Source organism: Eriocheir sinensis, chromosome 18, assembly GCF_024679095.1.
Source record: "Eriocheir sinensis breed Jianghai 21 chromosome 18, ASM2467909v1, whole genome shotgun sequence".
Taxonomy (NCBI): domain Eukaryota; kingdom Metazoa; phylum Arthropoda; class Malacostraca; order Decapoda; family Varunidae; genus Eriocheir; species Eriocheir sinensis.
Genome location: NC_066526.1, coordinates 5,123,418 through 5,144,304, shown reverse-complemented (window position 1 = coordinate 5,144,304; position 20,887 = coordinate 5,123,418). Strand labels below are relative to the sequence as shown.

The 20,887-nt window shown below is 43.8% G+C and overlaps 1 protein-coding gene across 1 annotated transcript in view; it reads left to right on the top strand.

The window, feature by feature from the left end:
- The first annotated feature begins 5,897 nt into the window (after nt 1–5,897).
- LOC127000170 (ficolin-1-like) overlaps nt 5,898–20,887 on the top strand; it is an 84,824-nt gene continuing 69,834 nt past the window's right edge. The window contains exons 1-3 of the mRNA XM_050863561.1: nt 5,898–5,937; nt 7,966–8,219; nt 9,747–9,843. Coding sequence (XP_050719518.1) covers nt 5,898–5,937; nt 7,966–8,219; nt 9,747–9,843 — 391 coding nt within the window. The remainder of the gene's footprint in view (nt 5,938–7,965; nt 8,220–9,746; nt 9,844–20,887) is intronic.

The following is a 20,887-nucleotide window of genomic DNA, read 5'->3' as shown; positions in this document are numbered from 1 at the left end:
ATCTAATAAGACTGAGACGAATTTGAGACTGAAAGCAATAAGGAAAAAAGTTGGAGTGCCAGACCAGGAGGAGGAGGAGGAGGAGGAGAAGGAGGCCCACCTGTACTCCATCACGCACACCTGAAATCTGAGAAGCTTCAACATGGCCGCTCATACTCTTAATTTCGCTTTTGTTTGCTAATTTGTGGAGGGAGAGGGAAGGAGAGAAGGAGGGAAGGAGGAATGAAGGGAGAGGGAAGGAGAGAAGGAGGGAAGGAGGAATGAAGGGAGAGGGAAGGAGAGAAGGAGGGAAGGAGGAATGAAGGGAGAGGGAAGGAGAGAAGGAGGGAAGGAGGAATGAAGGGAGAGGGAAGGAGAGAAGGAGGGAAGGAGGAATGAAGGGAGAGGGAAGGAGAGAAGGAGGGAAGGAGGAATGAACGGAGAGGAAAGGGAGAGAAGGGAGAGGGAAGGGAGCGGAGGGAAGGAGGAATGAAGGGAGAGGAAAGGAGAGAAGGAGGGAAGGAGGAATGAAGGGAGAGGGAAGGAGAGAAGGAGGGAAGGAGGAATGAAGGGAGAGGGAAGGAGAGAAGGAGGGAAGGAGGAATGAAGGGAGAGGGAAGGAGAGAAGGAGGGAAGGAGGAATGAAGGGAGAGGGAAGGAGAGGAGGGAAGGAGGAGTGAAGGGAGAGGGAAGGAGAGAAGGAGGGAAGGAGGAATGAACGGAGAGGAAAGGGAGAGAAGGGAGAGGGAAGGGAGCGGAGGGAAGGAGGAATGAAGGGAGAGGGAAGGGAGAGAAGGGAGAGGGAAGGGAGTGGAGGGAAGGAAGGGTGAAGGACTATAAATTCAAGGGAGGAGGGAGTTTAAGTAGAAGAGGGAAAGAAGCTGAAGGGAAAGAAAAGGGAGAGGAGGTAGGAAACGAAGGAAAGGTGAAGGAAGAGAAGTCCAGGGAAGGAAGAATGATTAAAAACGAATGGAAGGAGATAAAAGCGAAAGATGAAGGAAGGAAAGGAGGGGAAAACGGAGGAGAAACATAGGGAAAGAGGAATACATGAGGAGTAAAGAGAAAGAAGGGAGAAGGGGGAACGTAGGTAGATGAAATAAGAGGAAAGAGAAGGGGAAGGGAAGAAAGAAAAAGCGAAGAATGTAGGAGAGGCATAGAAGGAAGGAAGAAAGGAGGATAATTAAGAAGGACGAGGAAGGGAGCAGAAAGTTGAGGGGAGACCAAAAACGGAAGAAAGGAAAGAAAGAAAACAATTGTGCCGGATTGATAGAGAAGAAAATAAAGTGAGGGAGGGAGAGAGGAAGGAGGGAGCAAGGAGAGATTCGTTGAAGATTAAAAGAATGGTTAAGGATGGAGGGAAATATAGGCAAAGGAATAAGGAAGAGAAGGAGGGGAAAGAAGAGGAGAATTTGAGGGAAAGAGGGATGAATGGAAAGGAGTGAGAAGAGGAAGGAAGAGAAGGAAGGGTGGAGAAGGAGAAACTGGGGGAAAGAGAAATGAATGATAAAGAATGAGGGGAAGGAAAGACGAAGGAAAAAGGAAGGAGGGGATAGAAGGAAATTTGAATGGAAAGGAGTGAGAAGAGGAAGGAAGAGAGAGAAGGAAGGGTGGAGGAGGAGAAACGGGGGAAAGAGAAATGAATGAGAAAGAATGAAGGGAAGGAAAGACGAAGGAAAAAGGAAGGAGGGGAAAAAAGAGAGAAGGAAGCATGTATGAGTTTGCGTGACATGGAGAAGGAAAATGAAAAGTAGAAGGAGAAGGAGAAGCTGAAAGAGATGAAATAAAGAAGGAAAGAAAAAGGCAATAGCGTAAAGGGAGTAAAGGGAGAAACGAAACACAGAGAAGTAATGTTGAGAAGAGAACATTTAAAACGCGAAGAATGGAGGGGAGGAAGAGAAGGAAGATACAAGCGAGAATAGCGAGAATAATGAAGAAGGACAAGAAAGGGAGCAGAAGGTTGAGGGGAGACCAAAAACGGAGGAACGGAAAGGAAGAAAAAACATGTGTAGGGGAAGGATAGAAGAAAATGAAAATAATATCGTAACGAACAAATCAGAATCACACACTGCCTTAATTTTGAAGTCATCAGCCAACCGCCAAGTAGGGAGAAGACAGAGGCTTGTCCCTATACTATGAGGGTGTGTCACTGTGTGTCAGGCAAAGATCCGAACACTCTCTCCTCTCTCTCTCTCTCTCTCTCTCTCTCTCTCTCTCTCTCTCTCTCTCTCTCTCTGGAAGATACATACTGAGAATGATTTTTGGCATGCTTGATGTGATACTGGGACTTTAATTTTGAGCATAGTGATACACATCTGGGCCGTGGACGTAATGACATGTGAGAGTAGGGTGAGGTGGTAAATGATGACTACTATGATTGATGGTAGAACGATTGCTCGTTGTATTTGTTTCTCTCGTTTGTTTTTGTTGTTATACCTTCGCAATTCTTCCTGTTACCATACTTTCAGCTCTTCCTGACAATAAAATTAATAGCACCACTTTAATTTGGCGATAAGAGCACCATTACTTTTATCAGTAGGTACATGCTATACAATAGCCCTACGAAAACGTACACCATAAACCACCAAACCACTACGCTACCAATAGTTACGGAGGTAATTAGGCTATGTAAGTAACACGTTACCCTACTCTCAACTTTATTTAAAGGATGCCTATCAGTATTAGAAAGAATATATAACGCCACTACAATTAATGCATGCATTTCATTCATTATAGTTACGAAGCTACATGAGAGAGAGAGAGAGAGAGAGAGAGAGAGAGAGAGAGAGAGAGAGAGAGAGAGAGAGAATATTGAGGAGAAGGAGGAGGGAGATGGAGGAAGAGGAACAAGGTGGGCGGAGCCTCTGGTAGTTGTGTTCGTATCTTTGCCTGACACTGATGACTTTACCTCTTGGTATAGGGACAAGTGCCTTTATTCTCTACTTGTGGCGGTTGGCGATACCTTCAAAATTAAGGCAGTGTGAAATACACTGTCGCAAAATCTCGTACCGATACGATTGTTCGTTACGATATTATTCCCAAAAAACGAGGCCGCACAGCCTCTGAAATCCTTAGTAGGAGTCTGCAAGAGACCGGTAGGCCTGTACCATGAATTTATCTAGTCTATTTTTGAATGTGACAATTGTATTGGCGCTCACCACATGACTGCTAAGCCTATTCCACTCATCCACCACCCTATTAGTAAACCAATTTTTGCCTATGTCCCTGTTGAATCTGAATTTATCCAGTTTAAACCCATTACTTCGTGTCCTACCCGGTTCTCTTACCAACAAAACCTTATGAATACCCCCCTTATTAAAGCCCTTCATCCATTTATAAACAGAAGAAGAAGAAGAAGAAGAAGAAGAAGAAGAAGAAGAAGACAAGAAAGATAGAGGGTGAAAAAGGAAAAAGAAAAAGGAAAGAAAATGCGTAGCTGATAATATTAACATGATGAGAGATACAAGGAAATAAATTAACAAGGCATGAGAGAGAGAGAGAGAGAGAGAGAGAGAGAGAGAGAACAAATAGACGAACACTTATAGTAAATATTCTTTTATCAGACGTAAGAGGGTGAAGGAGAATCATAAATAAACCTAAAATAAATAAACTAAGAAGAAAACAAACATAGACAAACATAGACCAGAGAGAGAGAGAGAGAGAGAGAGAGAGAGAGAGAGAGAGAGAGAGAGAGAGAGAGAGAGAGAGAGAGAGAGAGAGAGACCAAGCAAAATACCTCCTCCGTCCCCCCTCTCTTCCTCCTTCCCTCCCTCCCCCACCACCACACACACAAACAAACACACACACAAAATAATTATCTCACGCACGATGGCTTCTTGCTGAAATGTTTTGGTCGACGCGGAACAACACTCGACATATGTTTCATCTTACAACACACTTCCTCTGCGCTCAACACTTGTCATCGCCCTTCGCCCGGGACCACTACGCCTCGCCCGCTACGCCCTCCCGCATCCTTTCGTTCACTTACAAAACATCTGGCAGGGCATATGATCAATTAGACTCAAGTAACAGGATAGAAAACGATAGAGAGTGAGTGTATGTGTGTGGGGGTGGGTCCAGAGAGAGAGAGAGAGAGAGAGAGAGAGAGAGAGAGAGAGAGAGAGAGAGAGAGAGAGAGAGAGAGAAGAAAAAGGAAGAAACAGAGAAATGGTTCTAAAATATAAGTAAATAAAGAAAAGGAGAGATGAAAAGAGAGGCAGCAAATAAAATCAGAGAAAAATCATAAAAAAGGGATAAAATATTGATTAAGAAAGCAGGAATAAAGAACACACACACACACACACACACACACACACACACACGTACACACATACACTGTTTTCTTGTCTCCTGACCTTTTCCTCAAGCTGAAGATGATGGCGCCGTAGTCCTCCTCCTCCTCCTCTTCCTCCTCCTCCTCCTCTTGGCATCTTAGGCATCACAAGAGAAGGGCTTACCCCCCGCGTTGGGGTTTAACATCAGCTGCCTATCAGAAAGAGGTCACGTCCTTTACGAAAGGTCATAAGTTACAGGCTGTGAGTTCGCAACGAGAGAAGAGAGACGAGGGTGATATGTGATGAAGGGAGATGTAAATGGGAAGACGAATGGAGGAAGAGCGAATTAGGGACGGAAAAGAGGGGGACAAAAAAAGAAAGAAGCATATAGAGGTGAAAAGTTGAATGCTAAAAGTTTGCGATGAAAGTGACGAGCATTATGTGTGATGAAGGGAAATGTAGAGAGGGATAGGGAGAGGAAGGGAGGAAGAAGCAATACGTGAGAGAGGATGATGGTAAAGAAAAGAGGCATAGAAAGGTAAAAACTTGTATGGATGGAGTTTTGCGACAAGAGATGAGTGGCGAGAGTGATGTATTATGGAAGGTGGATAAAGAGGGAGCAGGAAAAGGGAGGCAGGAGGAAGGAATACGGTACAAAAGAGAGCAAGATGGATAGAGGAAGAGGCATATAAATGTTAAACGTTACATGTTGAGAGATTGCGATGAGAGGAGAGTGACGAGAGTGATGTATTATGGAGGGTAGATAAAGAGGGAGCAGGGAATGGGATGGAGGAAGAAGGGATACAGTACGAAAAAGAGGATGATGGATAGAGGAAGAGGCTTATAAAGGTTAAATGTTACATGTTGAGAATTTACGATTAGAGAAGAGTGATGAGAGTGTGACGTGTGATGAAGGTTTGATAAATTAGGGACAGAAGGAGAGGGAGGAAGAAGAGGAAATACGGAACGGAAAAAGAAGATGGAGAGAGGAAGAGCCATACACAGCTTATAAGTTTGCAATGAGAGAAGAGTAATGAATGTGAAGTATGATGAAGGGTAGATAAAGAGGGGGCATGAAAAGGGATGGAGGAAGAAGGAACACGGTACGAAAAAGAGGAAGATGAATAGAGGAAGAGGCATATAAAGGTTAAATGTTATATGTTGAGAGATTGCGATGAGAGGAGAGTGACGAGTGTGACGTGTGGTGAAGGTTTGATAACGAGGGAGAGAAGGAGAGGGAGAGAAGGAGAGGGAATACGGTACGGAAAAGAGGAAGATGGAAAGAGGAAGAGGCATAGACAGCTCAACCGTTTGCAAATAGAGAAACAAATGAGGGTAAAGTGTTATGAAGGAACAGGTAGAGGAGGAAAGGAAAGGAAGATGGGAAAGAGGAAACACTGTACGAAATAGAAGATGGAATGGGGAAAAGGCATATAAAATTAAAAGTTGCTTGCTGGCAGTTTGCGATTTGAGAAGAGTAACGAGGGTGATGTGACGAAGGGAGATGTAGAGAGGGAGAGGGAGAGGAAGGGAGGAAAAAGGGATACAGTACGAAAAAGGGGAAGATGCATATAAATAGAGGGGAAATTGAGTAGGGAGGAAACATGCATAAAAATCAGTCAGGAAATAGAGAAATAGGGGAAGAAGATGAGCAATGAGAGGAACAGAGATTGGAAGGTGGAAGGAAGTGAGGGAGGGAAAGAGGGAGATGAGAGAGATGAAAAGGGAGGATAAAAGAATAAGTGTCAAGAAACGGAGAAGCAGAAAGACGAGTAAAGAAGAAGAGGAGAAAGAGAAAAATGAAAACAGATAAACACAGATGGAAAGAAGCCAAGAAACAGAGAAGCAAGAAAGAAGGAAGAATAATAAGCAAACAGAGAAAGAGAGGAATAAAAAAGAAGAAGGAAAAAAAAGCAGAAAAGAAGGCACTGGAAAAAGAGGAGTAAAAGAAGAGGTGGAGAAGAAACCAAGAAGCAGAGAAGAAGGAAAGAAAGGACAATAATAAACGAACAGAGAGAGAGAGAGAAAGGGGGGGCAGATAAAACAGAGAGATAGAATAGGAGAAGGCATGGAATTAGAGGAGGCCGACAGAGAGGCGAGGAAGGAGGGAGGGAGAGGGAGGAAGCAGCATATATGTTTAGCTGTTAGTCAGAGAGAGAAAGAATACAAAAAAATAAGCTTGAGATAAAAACGGTTAAAGTTATGGTGGCGGTAAATTGTCGTCTTGTAATTAGGAGTAATATGCCACGGCGTTTCTTCTGGACATGTAAGTATATAATGATAGCTATTAGATGATACCGAGTCGTTAGAGAAGAAGGCGAGAGGGGAAAGAGGAGACGCTGGGGGCTGTTGGTTAGTGACAAGGGGAGATAGTGGTAATGGTAGTAGTAGTGGTAGTAGCGATAGTAGTAGTAGTAGTAGTGGTAGTAGTCGTGATGGCGGTGGTAGAAGTGTTGATAGCAGTAACGAGTGAATGGTTTATTTTTGAAGGCGAACTCACAGCCTGAAAGATACGTGTGGCAACAGAGGCGGTACTGTGCTGCGTGTGTGTGTGTGTGTGTGTGTGTGTGTGTGTGTGTGTGTGTGTGTGTGTGTGTGTGTGTGTTGCGGGTTTTAAGAGGCTTGTTAGGTTGAGGAAAACTTTAATGTGTGGAGAGAGAGAGAGCGAGCGAGCGAGAGAGAGAGAGAGAGAGAGAGAGAGAGAGAGAGAGAGAGAGAGAGAGAGAGAGAGAGAGAGAGAGAGAGAGAGAGAGAGAGAGAGAGAGAGAGAGAGAGAGAGAGAGAGAGAGAATCAGCGTTGTTTCAAGCACGCAAAGTAGAAACACACACACACACACACACACACACACACGCAAGCTCGAGTTAGAGAACATTTCTGCTTACAAATGCCCAATATTTAATCAACCTTTTTTTTCGTCCACCTGCTCCGGTAGAATAATTAACTTAGGTACGAAATTAAGGTGTTTTTAAATGTTGTTAGAGTTCAGTTCGCTTTTTTTTTTTTTTTAGAGGGCAGGAGGAAATTGTATAAACCTAATATTTTCTGTGTCTTATTTGTCTGTCTGTCTCTTTTCCTCTCTATGTAACTTACTTTTCTCTCTGTGTCTGTCTGTGTTTGCTTTTCCATCCATCAATGTATCTCTCTCTCTCTCTCTCTCTCCATTAATGTTTTCAATGTTTCAAGTGTAATTGTTTTTAAATATATGCAGACTCCCGTAATTGCGTACAATTTTCTGTTTCGCTTGTCCACAAACGCACGTACTCACTCACTCGTTCACTCACTCACTCACTCACTCGCTCACCCATTCTTTCCTCCATTTTCCATTCTTTCATTCTTTCTCATTCTCACTCAGCTTCGTTTTCATGTCCTCCTTTACATCTCCATTTATCCTTTTATCCTCACTCGCTCATGTCTTCAGTTCCTCACTTACACTCTTATTCACTTTCTTATCCTTCCTTACTGCTCTCCTAATTCCCTTCATAACATTATCATTCACCGTTCTATCTTCACTCCCTCCCATCCTCCCTCCCTGCCTGACACCTTTATTTACCTTATTTCCATCGTTCTATTATGCTATTACTATTATTATTGTTATCTTACTCCCTTTTTCCCTTCCTCCCTTTCTGTTACTCTCATTATCTCACTCCCTTTTTCACTCCCTCCCTCTTACCCTTATTCACCTATCCATCCTCACTCTCTCACTCCCTCTCTCCCTCACACCCTCATTCACCTACTTCTCACTCCCTTTCTGTCTCCCTCCATCCTCACACCCTTGTTCAACCTTCATTTTCTCCCTCCCCTTACTCACCACCTTCTCTCTCTTCCTCATAGGCGGGGGTCGAAGGAGGGTGACAGCCGCTGAAGTGAGGGAGGTCGTGAACGCCGCCCTCGAGGAACAACTGCAGCCGCTCCACACCGCCCTCGGCCTCATCCGCCTCGACACCTTCACTGAGCACGTGCATCGACAGGTAAAGTGGTTTGTGCGTGCGTGTGTGTGTGTGTGTAGGTGTGTAGGTGGATGAGTGGGTGGGTGGATGCAGGTAGGAAAGTGAGTAGATGGGTTGAAGACAGAAAACATGATGTGGAAAAGAAACAATAAAATATTTAAAAGAAAACAGAAAAGAAAAAGAAAATAAGAAAGAAACGCAAAGATATGGATGACAAAAAGACACTCACCCTCCAACTTCTTTTCTCCATTTCCTTTATTTCTTATATTTCCCTTAACTTTCCTTTCCTTCTCCTGATAAGGGGGTGGGTAGGCGGATAGAGGGGAAGAGAGAGGATAGGAGAATAGGGAAAGGGATAGGGCATGAAGGAAAGAGGAGGAAAGGTAGGAAAAATAAAGGGAAAGTTAAGAGAAGTATAACATATAAAAGAAGGAAGGGATGATAATGGAAGAGAAGGGAAGAGAGGTGTTAGGAGAGTAGAGAAAGGGAAAGGAAATGAAGAAAAGAGATTGATTAGTATAATAATGAAGGAAGAGCAGGAGAAAGAAAGGAAGGTTAAGAAATATATAGCATAAAGGAGAAGGAAGGGATGAGAATGGAAGAAAAGAGAGGGGATTGGAGAGTAGGGAAAAGGGAAGGGAAACGAAGACAAAAGAATAATAAGTATAGTAAAGAAGGAAGGGGAGGAGAAAGAAAGGAAAGATAAGAGAAATAAAACATAAAGGAGAAGGAAGGGCTGAGAATGGAAGAGAAGAGAGGGGATGGAAAAGTAAGGAAAGGTTAGGAAAATGAAGGAAAGTGCAAGTATAGCAACGAAAGAATGGCAGGAGAAAGAAAGAAAGGAAAGATAAGAAAAATATAACATAAAGAAGAAGGAAGGGAAGAGAATGGAAGAGAAGATAGGGGACAGGAGTGCAGGAAAAAAAAGGATAAAGAGAGGATAAAGAAGTTGATGGGTTGATGTCTTTCTTTCGTCCGTATTTTCGTGTATTCTGCCGTCATGAAAAGAGGGAATAGAAAAGGAAGAAAAAGGGAAATGAAGAAAAAAAAAAGCTGGTGGTGGGCATCTTTTTCTAGCCCTTTTTTCATGTTTTTGTTAATTGCTTTCTTCTCTGTCATATTCTTTTCTTTGTCTTCGTGTCATGTTTAATTACACTGTCCGTTAAAATGACAGGACGTGGTAGGTAAAAAACAGCAATTACTCCCGTTTTTTTACCTGTCTGCATTGTGTCTGTTATTGATTTTCACCTTCTGTACCCCCAACACACACACACACACACACACACACATACACGCAAACACATTCATAGCAACACGAACATGGCTTCTGTAATTACAAACACAACTACACTTCATCCTCTTACACCTTCCCTTTGCACTCTCTTCCTTTTTCCACCTCTTAACATGTAGCACTTCTCATCTCCTCTTTCCTCTTCCTTCCATCCTTCCGCTTTTCCCTTCCTCCCCGCTGTATGTACCTTCCTCCTCCTTTCTCCTTCCCTCGCCACTCCCTCCCTCTCACGTTCTCTCCCTCCTCGTCTCCCGCAGCTGTCCACCCTTGAGCACATCCAGGGCAAGCTGCTAACGGAGTACGGAGAGCTGAAAGCCGCCGTTGGAGAGGTCGGCAAGAACACGGTGGAGCTGAGTGAGTATTACAAAGGGGAAAGTATGGAAGGGGAAGGTGGAGGATGGGAAGAGAAAGGAAGGGTGGGTAAAGGAAGAGAATGGAACAGAAAGGAAAGGAAAAGAGAAGAAGGAAAATGGTTCAGTAGGGGAAGGGAAAGAAAAGGAAGAGAAAGGAAGGGAGAGAAAAGGAAAAGAATGGAACAGAAAGGGAAGGAAAAGAGAAGAAGGGAAATGGCTCTGTAGAGGAAGGGAAAAAATGATGAGAAAGGAAGGGAGAGAAAAGGAAGAGAATGGAACAGGAAGGGAAGGGAAAGAGAAGAAGGAAAATGGTTCAGTAGGGGAAGGGAAAAAAGGAAGAGAAAGGAAGGGAGAGAAAAGGAAAAGAATGGAACAGAAAGGGAAGGAAAAGAGAAGTGGAACAGAAAGGGAAGGAAAAGAGAAGAAGGAAAATGGTTCAGTAGGGGAAGGGAAAAAAGGAAGAGAAAGGAAGGGAGAGAAAAGGAAAAGAATGGAACAGGTAGGGAAGGGAAAGAGAAGAAGGAAAATAGTTCAGTTAGGGGAAGGGAAAAAAAAAGGAAGAGAATGGAAGAGAGCGGAAAGGAGAGTAGGGGAAGAAGAGGAAAGAAAAGTATGAGAATGGAACAGGAAGGGAAGGGAAAGAAAGGAAGAGAATGGAAAAGAAGAGAGCGAATAGGAGAGTAAGGGAGGGGAAGGAAAAGGAGTAGAGGGAAATGAAAAGTTAAGAAATAAAGGAAAACAAAGGGAAAAAAATAAGAGAAATGTAACAAAAGGGAAGGAAGGGAAGGGAAGAGAAGAGAAGGGATTTAATAGGAAAGAAGGGGAAGGGAAATGAAGAGAAGAGAATGATAAATGAAGCAACGAAGGAAGGGGAGGAGAGAGAAAGGGAAGTTAAGAGAAATATGACGTTAAGAGTAAGGATGGGACGACAATGGAAGGGAAGAGAGGGAAAAAGAAGAGAGAGGAGGGGAAAGTAAAAGAGGTAAAGGGAAAGGAGTAGAAGAGAATGAGAAGTAGGAAAAGGAAGGACAATCAGGAAAACGAAAGGAAAGCTAAAGGAAATATAACACAAAGAATTAAGGAGAGAAGGAAAGAGAAGAAAGGGCATAAGGGAGTCACGTAAAAAGGAAAGGAAGATAACAGAATAAAGATGAAACAACAAAGGAAGAAGAGGAGAAACAGAGAGGAGAAGTTAAGAGAAACGAAGCGAAGGATATTAAAATGTAAGAGCACTGAGATAAGATGAAACACACAGAGTAGAAAAAAATCCTGAAACAACAAATGGAAAGAGAAAAGCGGGAGAGAAAAAGCAAGAGATGTAATATGCAACTGAGCTCACTCGCTTCGCTTCACTACAACGATATTAATTGTTTACAAGAACAAAGAAAAGATAATTAAAATACAGGAACACGTGTACGTTGTATTTCTTTGTGCTTAAAGGAAAACTGAGGAAGATATATTTATTTATTTATATTTTTGTAAACATAGAAGAAAGAGTATTATGTTTCTGTGTCAGTGAGTGTTTGTGTGTTTGTGTTTGTGTGTGTGTGTGTGTGTGTGTGTGTGTGTGTGTGTGTGTGTGTGTGTGTGAGAGAGAGAGAGAGAGAGAGAGAGAGAGAGAGAGAGAGAGAGAGAGAGAGAGAGAGAGAGAGAGAGAGAGAGAGAGAGTAATTAAAACCTGACATGCCCATTCACGGCAAGGTAAAAAACAGAACAAACACACACACACACACACACACACACACCCACGACTGCACACCTATAAAGAATGGCCGAGGGAAGGAAGGATGGAGAGGGAGAGTAAGGAGGGACGGGAAGGGAAGGGACAATAAAAGAGAAGGTGAAGGGAGAAAGGAAGGAAAGAGGGAAATGAGAGTAATTGTGAAGGTTAGACACACCGTGATGGTGTTAAATTCAGTGTGTATGACAGAGAGAGAGAGAGAGAGAGAGAGAGAGAGAGAGAGAGAGAGAGAGAGAGAGAGAGAGAGAGAGAGAGAGAGAGAGAGAGAGAGAGAGAGAGAGAGAGAGAGAGAGAGAGAGAGAGAATTTTCATCAGTTTTATGAGACCAATATTGCATTTATAAGAGCCACAATAGCATAAGAGCCTGCGTGTGGGCGAAGCGAAATTCAATACTGGTAATAATATTCCAAACACACTTGTCTTTCCACTACAGTTCTTTTCGGTCGCATTATCCAGACCAACCCAAACAACAATTCAGCGCAACACGAGCGAAAAACAGCCTCATTTTATCGTAGTTTTGATGGGAGTTTAAATTCATCACATCTCGGTAAATTTGAGTGTATTTGTGGTGGCTTCTGTTTGGCGGTTATAAATCATGTGTGTGTGTGTTTGATTTGTGTGTTTGTGTGCAGTAAACAGCTGAGGTAATGAGTGTGTGATTGAGTGATTAATTGATTGAGTCAATGAGTAAGTGGGCGAATGAGTAAGCGAGTAGGAGTGAGGGAGTGAGTGGGTGGGAGGGATTGAGTTAAGCCAAAAGGGGAAGAAAGGAGAGACGAACGGAATGAATGAAGGAAATAAGGAAGATAGGTAAGAAGGAAAGAATAAACGAAGAAAGCAAAAAAGTAAGAAAGAAAGGGCGAAAGGGAAGAAAGAAGGAAACAAAAAAGGAAAGATAGAAAGATTGAATGAAGGAAATAAGGAAGATAGGTAAGAAGGAAAGAATAAACGATGAAAGCAAAAAAGTAAGAAAGAGAGCGAGAAAGGGAAGAATGAAGGAAACAAAAAAGGAAAGATAGAAAGAATGAATGAAGGAAAGAGAAAAAAAAAAGAACGAAAGAAGGAAGGGAGAAAGGAAGAAAGCAAGGACAGACGGTAAGATGGAAGGAAGGAAGAAAGAAATGGAGAGTGAGGGCATGTATTAGCGAATGAATATGGATCGAAAGTTAGTGAAGAAATGAGTGAGTAACAGACAGGAATAGTGAGACAGAAGGACCTAGAAAAAATAAAGTTAAGGAAAAATCGAAAATAGAGTTAGAAGTTTTGACTGAAAGAATAAATGAGATAATTCGTTTAGGAAGTTAGAGAGGAAGGGAGTAAATGGGAGGGCGAAGAGTTAGTGTTAGGGGGAGAAGGATGAGGAGAAGGAAGAGGAGAGGAGGAGGAGGAGGAATGGAGACAGTGAAATGTGAGGAAAATGACAACGTGTTAGCGAATGAAGGACAAAAAAGATGTTAGGGATTGAGTAAGTGACTGTGTGTGTGCGTGTGTGTGTGTGTGTGTGTGTGTGTGTGTGTGTGTGTGTGTGTGTGTGTGTGTGTGTGTGTGTGTGTGCGCGGGAGAAAACAATCAAGTAAAATCTACGGACCCCGCCCATCGCGTTTAATATACAGGTAGATTATTTTTTTTGTTTAGTTACCTTGAGAAAAGTGTTGGTTTGCAGGTAATAATTATGCTGCGATAAGAGAGAGAGAGAGAGAGAGAGCGTTATACAATACCATTATGTAATATCATTTTCTAAAAGCTATCCGTGTGTGTGTGTGTGTGTGTGTGTGTGTGTGTGTGTGTAATTCACCATGGTATGATCACGTATTAGACTCGTGATCGCCAGCCAGTACCCTCCCTGACTGATCTAGGAGCCCACAAGTGACGGATCTCTGGGTACGGCTGAAACCTCACACCCACACACACCTGGTAGGAGGTAAACCGCCCACACTGACACCCTGCACCCTTTGACTGCTGGGTGGACAGGGGGGTTTAAGGAGGCTGTCTATCCGTCTCCACTTTGCCTGGGACTCGAACCCTGGATCTATCGGTTGTGAGATGAGCAAGCTAACCATTGCACAACGGGGGATACGTATGAGTGTGTGTGCGTGCGTGTGTGTGCGTGGCATAATATTGTTAAAAAGTTTGTGAACCGTGTGTTAGTTGTCCGCCTCCTCCTCCTTCTCCTTCTTCCCCTCCTCCTCCTCCTCCTTCCCCTCCTCGTCCTCGTCCTCCTCGTCTTCCTCCCTCTGCTCTTACTTCCCCCTGCCTCTCTTCCTACTTCTTCTTACCCCCACCTCCTCCTCCTTCTCTACCTCCTCCTCCCACTCCTTCTTCTCCTCCTTCTCCTCCTCTTCTTTATCTTGTTCTTCTTCCTCCTCCTCCCCCTCCTCCTCCTTCTCCTCCTCCTCCACTTCCCCATCTCCTTCACCTCCTCCTCCTCCTCCCTCCTCCTCCTCCTCCAGCACTGAGACTCTTCCATCCACCTTCCCCGTACAGTTTTATTCCCCCGTTCGACAATAAGATGATTTTTATTCCTTCCTCTCGAAAACTCTTGCCCGGTTGCGAGGACTCGGCGACGCGGATCCAGACGACAAAGAAGATAAAGGGAACGTGTTATTTTCCTTTCTTCTTCTTCTGTTTCTTAAGCCAAAGGGTGGTAGCAAGAGAGAGAGAGAGAGAGAGAGAGAGAGAGAGTACTTTATGTTTTTCTTCTTTCTCTGTTACGTAAAAGAAAATAGTTGTTGAGCAAAAGAAAGAAAGAAAAAAACAAAAAAACGTCAGAGTGAGTTGAGTTGCATGTGGGTATGAATGTTACTTAAGTTTGTGTGTGTGTGTGTGTGTGTGTGTGTGTGTGTGTGTGTGTTATATGAACTGTGTCGACTTTAGATCAATTAAAACTTGTCAAATGAAAAGATGAAGGTAACAGAGAGAGAGAGAGAGAGAGAGAGAGAGAGAGAGAGAGTGTGAGAGGAGTGGGGAGAGAAAGAGAAAGCTGTCATGTCACCTCAAACTTTTAATTAAAACTAACTTCCTCAGACAGATTCAGAAAAGCTGCAAGAAACGTCCAAAAAGAAACACACACACACACACACACACACACACACACACACACACACACACACACACACACACACACACACACGAAATGCAGTGGTTGGTAAACTCGCCTCACAACCGAGAGATCCCTGGTTCGATTCCCGGATGGAGTTGAGGCGGATGGGCTGTCTCCTTTAATCTGTCCCCTCTGTCTACTCAGCAGTGAATGGGTACCAGGGGTCAGTCGGGGGTTGTGTTCCATCTCCTGAGTGTGTGTGTGTGTGTGTGTGTGTAATGTGAGGTTTCATGAAAGAGGTGAAGAAAGAGGAGAATAATGAAGAGCCCGCGCCCTAAGATCAGTTATTTGTGAGGAAGTTCATTGGGAGAGAGTACATGCTTGTGATCGGGAGTCCAGCATGTGATCAGACCATGGCAAACTGCTCACACAAATCACTCAAGCAAAACCACGCCCAGCCAAACCCAGATAACAGATAGTCAGTAGCCCAAACCACTTAACACACAAACACCAGCAACAACACACAGTTATCTCGGCTCACACGGTTGACTGCAAGAGTATAAGACCGTTTTGTGGAGGGACTATTAAAAAATGCCAAGTTTATCCACTCTTTACGACAGGGCAATGTAAACAGAGATAAGGAAGGAGGGAAGAAGCGTAGGAGGATCTCAAGGCCTCAAAATTAAGCATTCGATCCCAATACAAAAAACCTCAAAGGAATCACCGAGTTCTTTCTTCTTTTTATGTTTTTGAAATGTAAACAGAGATAAGGAAAGAGGGAAAGGGGAATGAGGGAAGGAGGGATTTAGTATCACAAGGCCTCAAAACCAAGCATTCGAATCTCTTCTGCAGACTTATACCAAATACAGGAAAGCACAGTAAAGAATCGACAAGTCTCTTCTCCTTTTACGTTATTGAAATGTAAACAAAAATATGGAAGGAGGGAAGGAGCATCTCAAGTCCACAAAACCAAACATTCTCTCAAGCATTCGAACCCCTTCTGTAAAACCTTCCTTCAATACTCGAAAGCTCAGTAAGGAATCACCGAGTTTCTTTTCCTTTTACGTTATTGAAATGTAAACAAAAATATAGGAGGGAAGGAGCATCTCAAGTCCACAAAACCAAACATTCTCACAAGCATTCAAACCCCTTCTGTAAAACCTTCCTCTAATACTCGAAAGCTCAGTTAGGAATCGCCAAGTCTCTTCTCCTTTTACGTTATTGAAATGTAAACAAAAATATGGAAGGAGGGAAGGAGCATCTCCAGTCCACAAAACCAAACATTCTCACAAGCATTCAAACCCCTTCTGTAAAACCTTCCTCCAATACTCGAAAGCTCAGTTAGGAATCGCCGAGTCTCTTCTCCTTTTACGTTATTGAAATGTAAACAAAAATATGGAAGGAGGGAAGGAGCAACTCATGTCCACAAAACCAAACATTCTCACAAGCATTCGAACCCCTTCTGTAAAACCTTCCTCCAATACTCGAAAGCTCAGTTAGGAATCGCCAAGTCTCTTCTCCTTTTACGTTATTGAAATGTAAACAGAGATAAGCGGAGCGTATCTCAAGGCCACACAGGCAATCGTTTGAAGCCCCACCGCAGTCTCGCCCCAGTAAGAAAACAAGGCGAGGGTTTATAGTTCCTGACCTGGCTGACCTCTTCTCTTCGCCGCCTCTTTGCCGCGTCCCGCCCTCCGCTGTAACCTGACCCCCTGCCCCCGCCTCTCGCTGCACATACGAATAATTAACAGTTTAGCCTAAATTTTTGAGCTTCACTTGACGCTGCGCCTTCACTGGGGCTCTGTTGGTCCGCTTCACAAAACAAACATGAATGCTGTTCCCGGACATGAGCGTAGCGAGTTAAATGAAGGTTGCACCGCTTTGCTACTCTCTCCTTACTTCTCTTCTTCCTCTTCCTTCGTCTCCTTCTCCTCTATGTCCTCCTTTATCTCTATCGCTATCCTTCATCTCCTCTTCCTCCTCTCCCTGTTTCTTCTCCTTCTCCTCCATCTCCTTCCCGTACTCTTCATCCTCCATCTCCTTTTCTTCTTCCTCCAGCTCCTCCTCCTTTTCCTTCTTTTTCACCTCTTCCGCGTTCTTTTCCTCCTATTTCTATTTATCCTCTTCCTTCTCCTCCACTTTTTTCCTACCCCTTCTTTTCCACCTCCTTCTCCACCACCAGCACCTCCTTCCTCTTCCTCCTAATTCTCTTCACTTCGAGGCGCCTTACATTCACCAACAAAACCGTCACTCTATGGCTTTATGCGAGGCACGTTTGGGGAGAGATGTACACTTCCCGCCGCTCGCCTTCTTACGCGTTGTGGGACTGTGGAAAGTTGGAATTATTCACGTTACCTGGGGAGGACTAACGCTTTCCCATAGTCGCTCAATATTCAAGGAAGGGTTCGAGATGAGTTAGATGTATTCCATTTTGGGGTCGATGTGTAGTTGTAAGGATTTAGGTTATAGTGTTTTCGTGGGCTACATTTTTTTAATTTTTTTTAGTTATTGGATAAAACTTTGACTTACTGTGAGTTGATGTAAAATGAGTTGTATTATTTTATGACAGATTATCTTGCTTTTTGTAGTTTATTGAAGAGTTGCGTTTGTCCTAGTGTTTTTTTGTTTCCTATTTGTAAGATGGGTTGTATTATTTCATGAGGGACTTTTTTTAACAGTAAATGAAATAGCTTTGTGTTGTTGTTGTTTTATTAGAAGAATCACGTTTATCATTGTGTATATTCATTTCTGGTTACATTTATCTTTTTTACGTTGCGGCCTATTGCTCCGGTAGGCTTTCTTGGTGGGGTCTGATGGTCGGCGCAGCCCGTTATGGCGCAGACAAATGTTTTTAGTGGCGCCATCTTGCTTGGCTTGTGGTTTAACGTTTCATGGCAAGTTGAATTTCTTTGTTGATTTAAGAAGAGTCCTGTTTGTCATTGTGTATTTTTGTTCCTGGTCGTAAAATGAAGTGGAAGGTTACATGGCAGCTTATGTTTCTTTTTGCATCAGGGACGATTTGTGCTCTTCATTTTGCATATTTTCTTTCGTAATCCTTAACTTCGTTGTATTATATCATAGCAGGTTGTATTTCTTTGTGCATCAGAGCCGAGTTACGTTTATCATTGTCTACGTTAAGAATAATACCTGCGGAAGTCCATCTTAATTAATTACAGGTACGGGGAGACGAGGCAGAAGCATACAGGGGAGTCATTTATAAATTCGGAGGGGAGAGCCGCGCCCTGATCCCCTTGAGCCTTCTACTAATGACCCGTGAGCCGCCCCGTGACCACCAGACGCCACACTAACTCCGCGTCTCCCTCATGAAGCATCGTCCTCATGACCTTCCCCTTCCCCTCGCTTCTTCCTGCTCGGGTGGTTCCTCTCTCCTCCCCTTTCCATCCCCTCTGGCGGTTGTGTTCCCCTGTGACAGCCTTACTTCGTTCCCCTCTCACGTTCTTCCTCCCCTCTTTCCTCTTCCCTCTCGTCTCTCAACTCTTCTCTCTTTCCCCTGGTTCATTCTATCTTTCCTCTTTCCCCTCGCCCTTCGCCTCCTCTTTCTTTCCCCTCACCCCTTCCATCTTCCTTCTTTCCCCCCTCATCGTCTCCTCTTTCCTCTTTCCCCTCGTTCCTCCCCTCTTTCCTCTCCTCGTATTTCTTCTTTCCCTTTATCCATCTCATCTTTCCTCTTTCCCCTCGTTATTCTCCTCCTATTCCTTTCCCCTCACCCTTTCCATCTTTCTTCTTTCCCCCTCGCATCCCTTCCCTCTTCCCTCTTTCCCCTTGCTCGTTTCTCTCCTCTCTCCTCTTCCGTTTGTCAACTCTTTCCTCCATCGCCTCGTCTTTTTCCTTTTCCTTTTTTTCTCTCCTCTTGTAACTCTCCTCTTTCCTCTTTCAACTTGTTCTTCCCCTCACCCCTCCCCTCTTTCCTCTTTTCCCTTGTCCCTCCCCTCCTTCTTCTTCCCCTTTGTACCAACCCCTCTTTCCTCTTCTCTCTTCTTCTTCATCTCCTTTCTTTCTCTCTCCCGCTTTCCCCTCTTCTCTCTTTTCGTCCTGTCGTTCCAATCTTTTCCTCTCTTCTCTCCCTCTTTCCCCTCGATTGATTCCTCCCCCTCGGATGATATAAGGATGTGTACCCCATTGGACTGATCTCTTCCTCTTCTTCGTTTTCGTCTCTTCGTCCTTGTTGTTGTTGTTATTGTCCTCCTCCTCGTCCCTGATCTTGTCTTCCTCGTCCTCGTTATTTTTGTTGTCCTCCTCGTCCTCCTCGTCTTCCTCCTCCTCAGCTTTCTCTATCTCATCATTTTTTCTTTCCTTCTCCTCCTCTTTTTTCCACTAATATGAACCCTCTTTCCTATTAATTGAACCCTCTGTGGCCCACCTTTTGTAACCCATCTCCCCCTTCGCCCCCATCATCACCCACCTCTCCCGGCACCAACCCCATTTTCACCCACCTCCTCCATCACCGCTCATCCTTTTTCATCTACACCATCACCACCAGCTCTCCCGTCACCCACCTCCTCACCACCCACCTCCACCCACCCAAACACAACCCCCATGCCCTGTCACTCTCCTCATCAACACCCACTACCTCTTTCACCACACACCTTCCCTGATACCTACCCCATAACCATCCATGTTCCCCATCACCCAGGCTGTTTGTAAGCACCCTCGTTAATGTCCTAGAGCAGGGCTACTCAACTGGCGGCCCGCGGTCTGAATCCGGACCTTCTGAGTGTTGTAGCTGCACCCCAGGCTCCGTGAGTAGAAAATATAATTGAATAACATGAAGGTCCTGGCGTATATTCCTCGACAGAGTGTAAGGCCAACAGTCAGTCCAGGAAATACACTTGCAAGTATCCGTCACCAGGACATTCATGTTGTATATTTATATTTTTTTCTACTCCTGAACCCTGGGGTCCAGTTACAGTATTTATCCGGTCCTCTGCATACATTTGAACTTTTCTAACTGGACCTTTGTTATATCAGTTGAGTAGCCCTGTCCCAGACGCACACATCATCTCTTATACCCCTCATCACCTCTCATAGTCCAGCCCACCACTACAACTTTGCCATCACCACAACAATAAAAAAAAACTCCTGGTGAAAATAATCTTTAGTTCCTCTCAATAAAAAGTTTATGAATAAAAAAAAGAATATTTAATCGATTAAGAAGACTAATTAGCTCCTTTGAAAGCCCCAAAAGTCTTTCCTTTACATGCCAAATTGATGTCTTTCTTCCCTTCTCCTTTTTCGTCTCCGCCTTTGAGTCCTAATAGCAAGTTCGGGGAATCCTCAGGGAGCGAGTGTAGTGTCAGGAACCTTTACACACACCAAGGTGATGGATTTCTTTTCTTCTTCTTCTTCGTCTTTGATCCTTAAATAACGACTTCGGGGAATTGTCAGGGAGCAAAAGTAGTGTGAGGAACTTTTATAAATGGCAAGTCGATGTTCACTTCCCTTTCTTCTTCTCAGTCTTTGGCTCTTCATCGCAAGTTCAGAGAATCATCAGGGAGAGAATATAGTGTTAGAATCTTTTAAACATGCCAAATTGATGTAGCCTATATTTTCCCTTTTTCTCCTTCTTCTTCTTCTTTTTCTTCTTCCTTCTCTTCGTCTTCTTTTTCTTTTATCTTCCTCTTATTATTATTATTGTCATTTCTTCCTCTTTTTCTTTGTCTTCCTCTTTTTCGTCTTTGCCTCTTCATCACAAGTTCGGGGAATCGTCCGGGAGAGAATGTATAGAATCTTTTATACATGTCAAGGTGATGTTATATTTTCCCTTCTTTTTCATTTTTATCTTCTTTTTCGTCTTGGCTCTTCATAACAAGTTCGGGGAATCGTCCGGCAGAGAATGTAGTGTAAGACTCTTTTATACATGTCAAGGTGATGTTATACTTTCCCTTCCTTTTCTTCGCCTTTGACTCTTAATAGCAAGTTCGGGGAATCGTCAGGGAGAGAATGTAGTGTAAGAATCTTTTATACATGCCAAGGTGATGTTATACTTTCCCTTCCTTTTCTTCTTCGCCTTTGACCATTAATAGCAAGTTCGGGGAATCGTCAGGGGGCGAGTGTAGTGTTCGGAAGCTCGTCGACACTGTAAACACAAACACCGTGTAGCTCTGCGCCGCCCTTGCCTCCCGCGCTCAGGTGGAAACAGAAATAAACACGTCGCTCGGAGTTGTGTTGTTTCGCCCGCCGCACCGCACTCCGCTCTCCGCCTTCCCTTGAGCGTTGCAGTATGTTGTGTTGCGAGGATGAGGC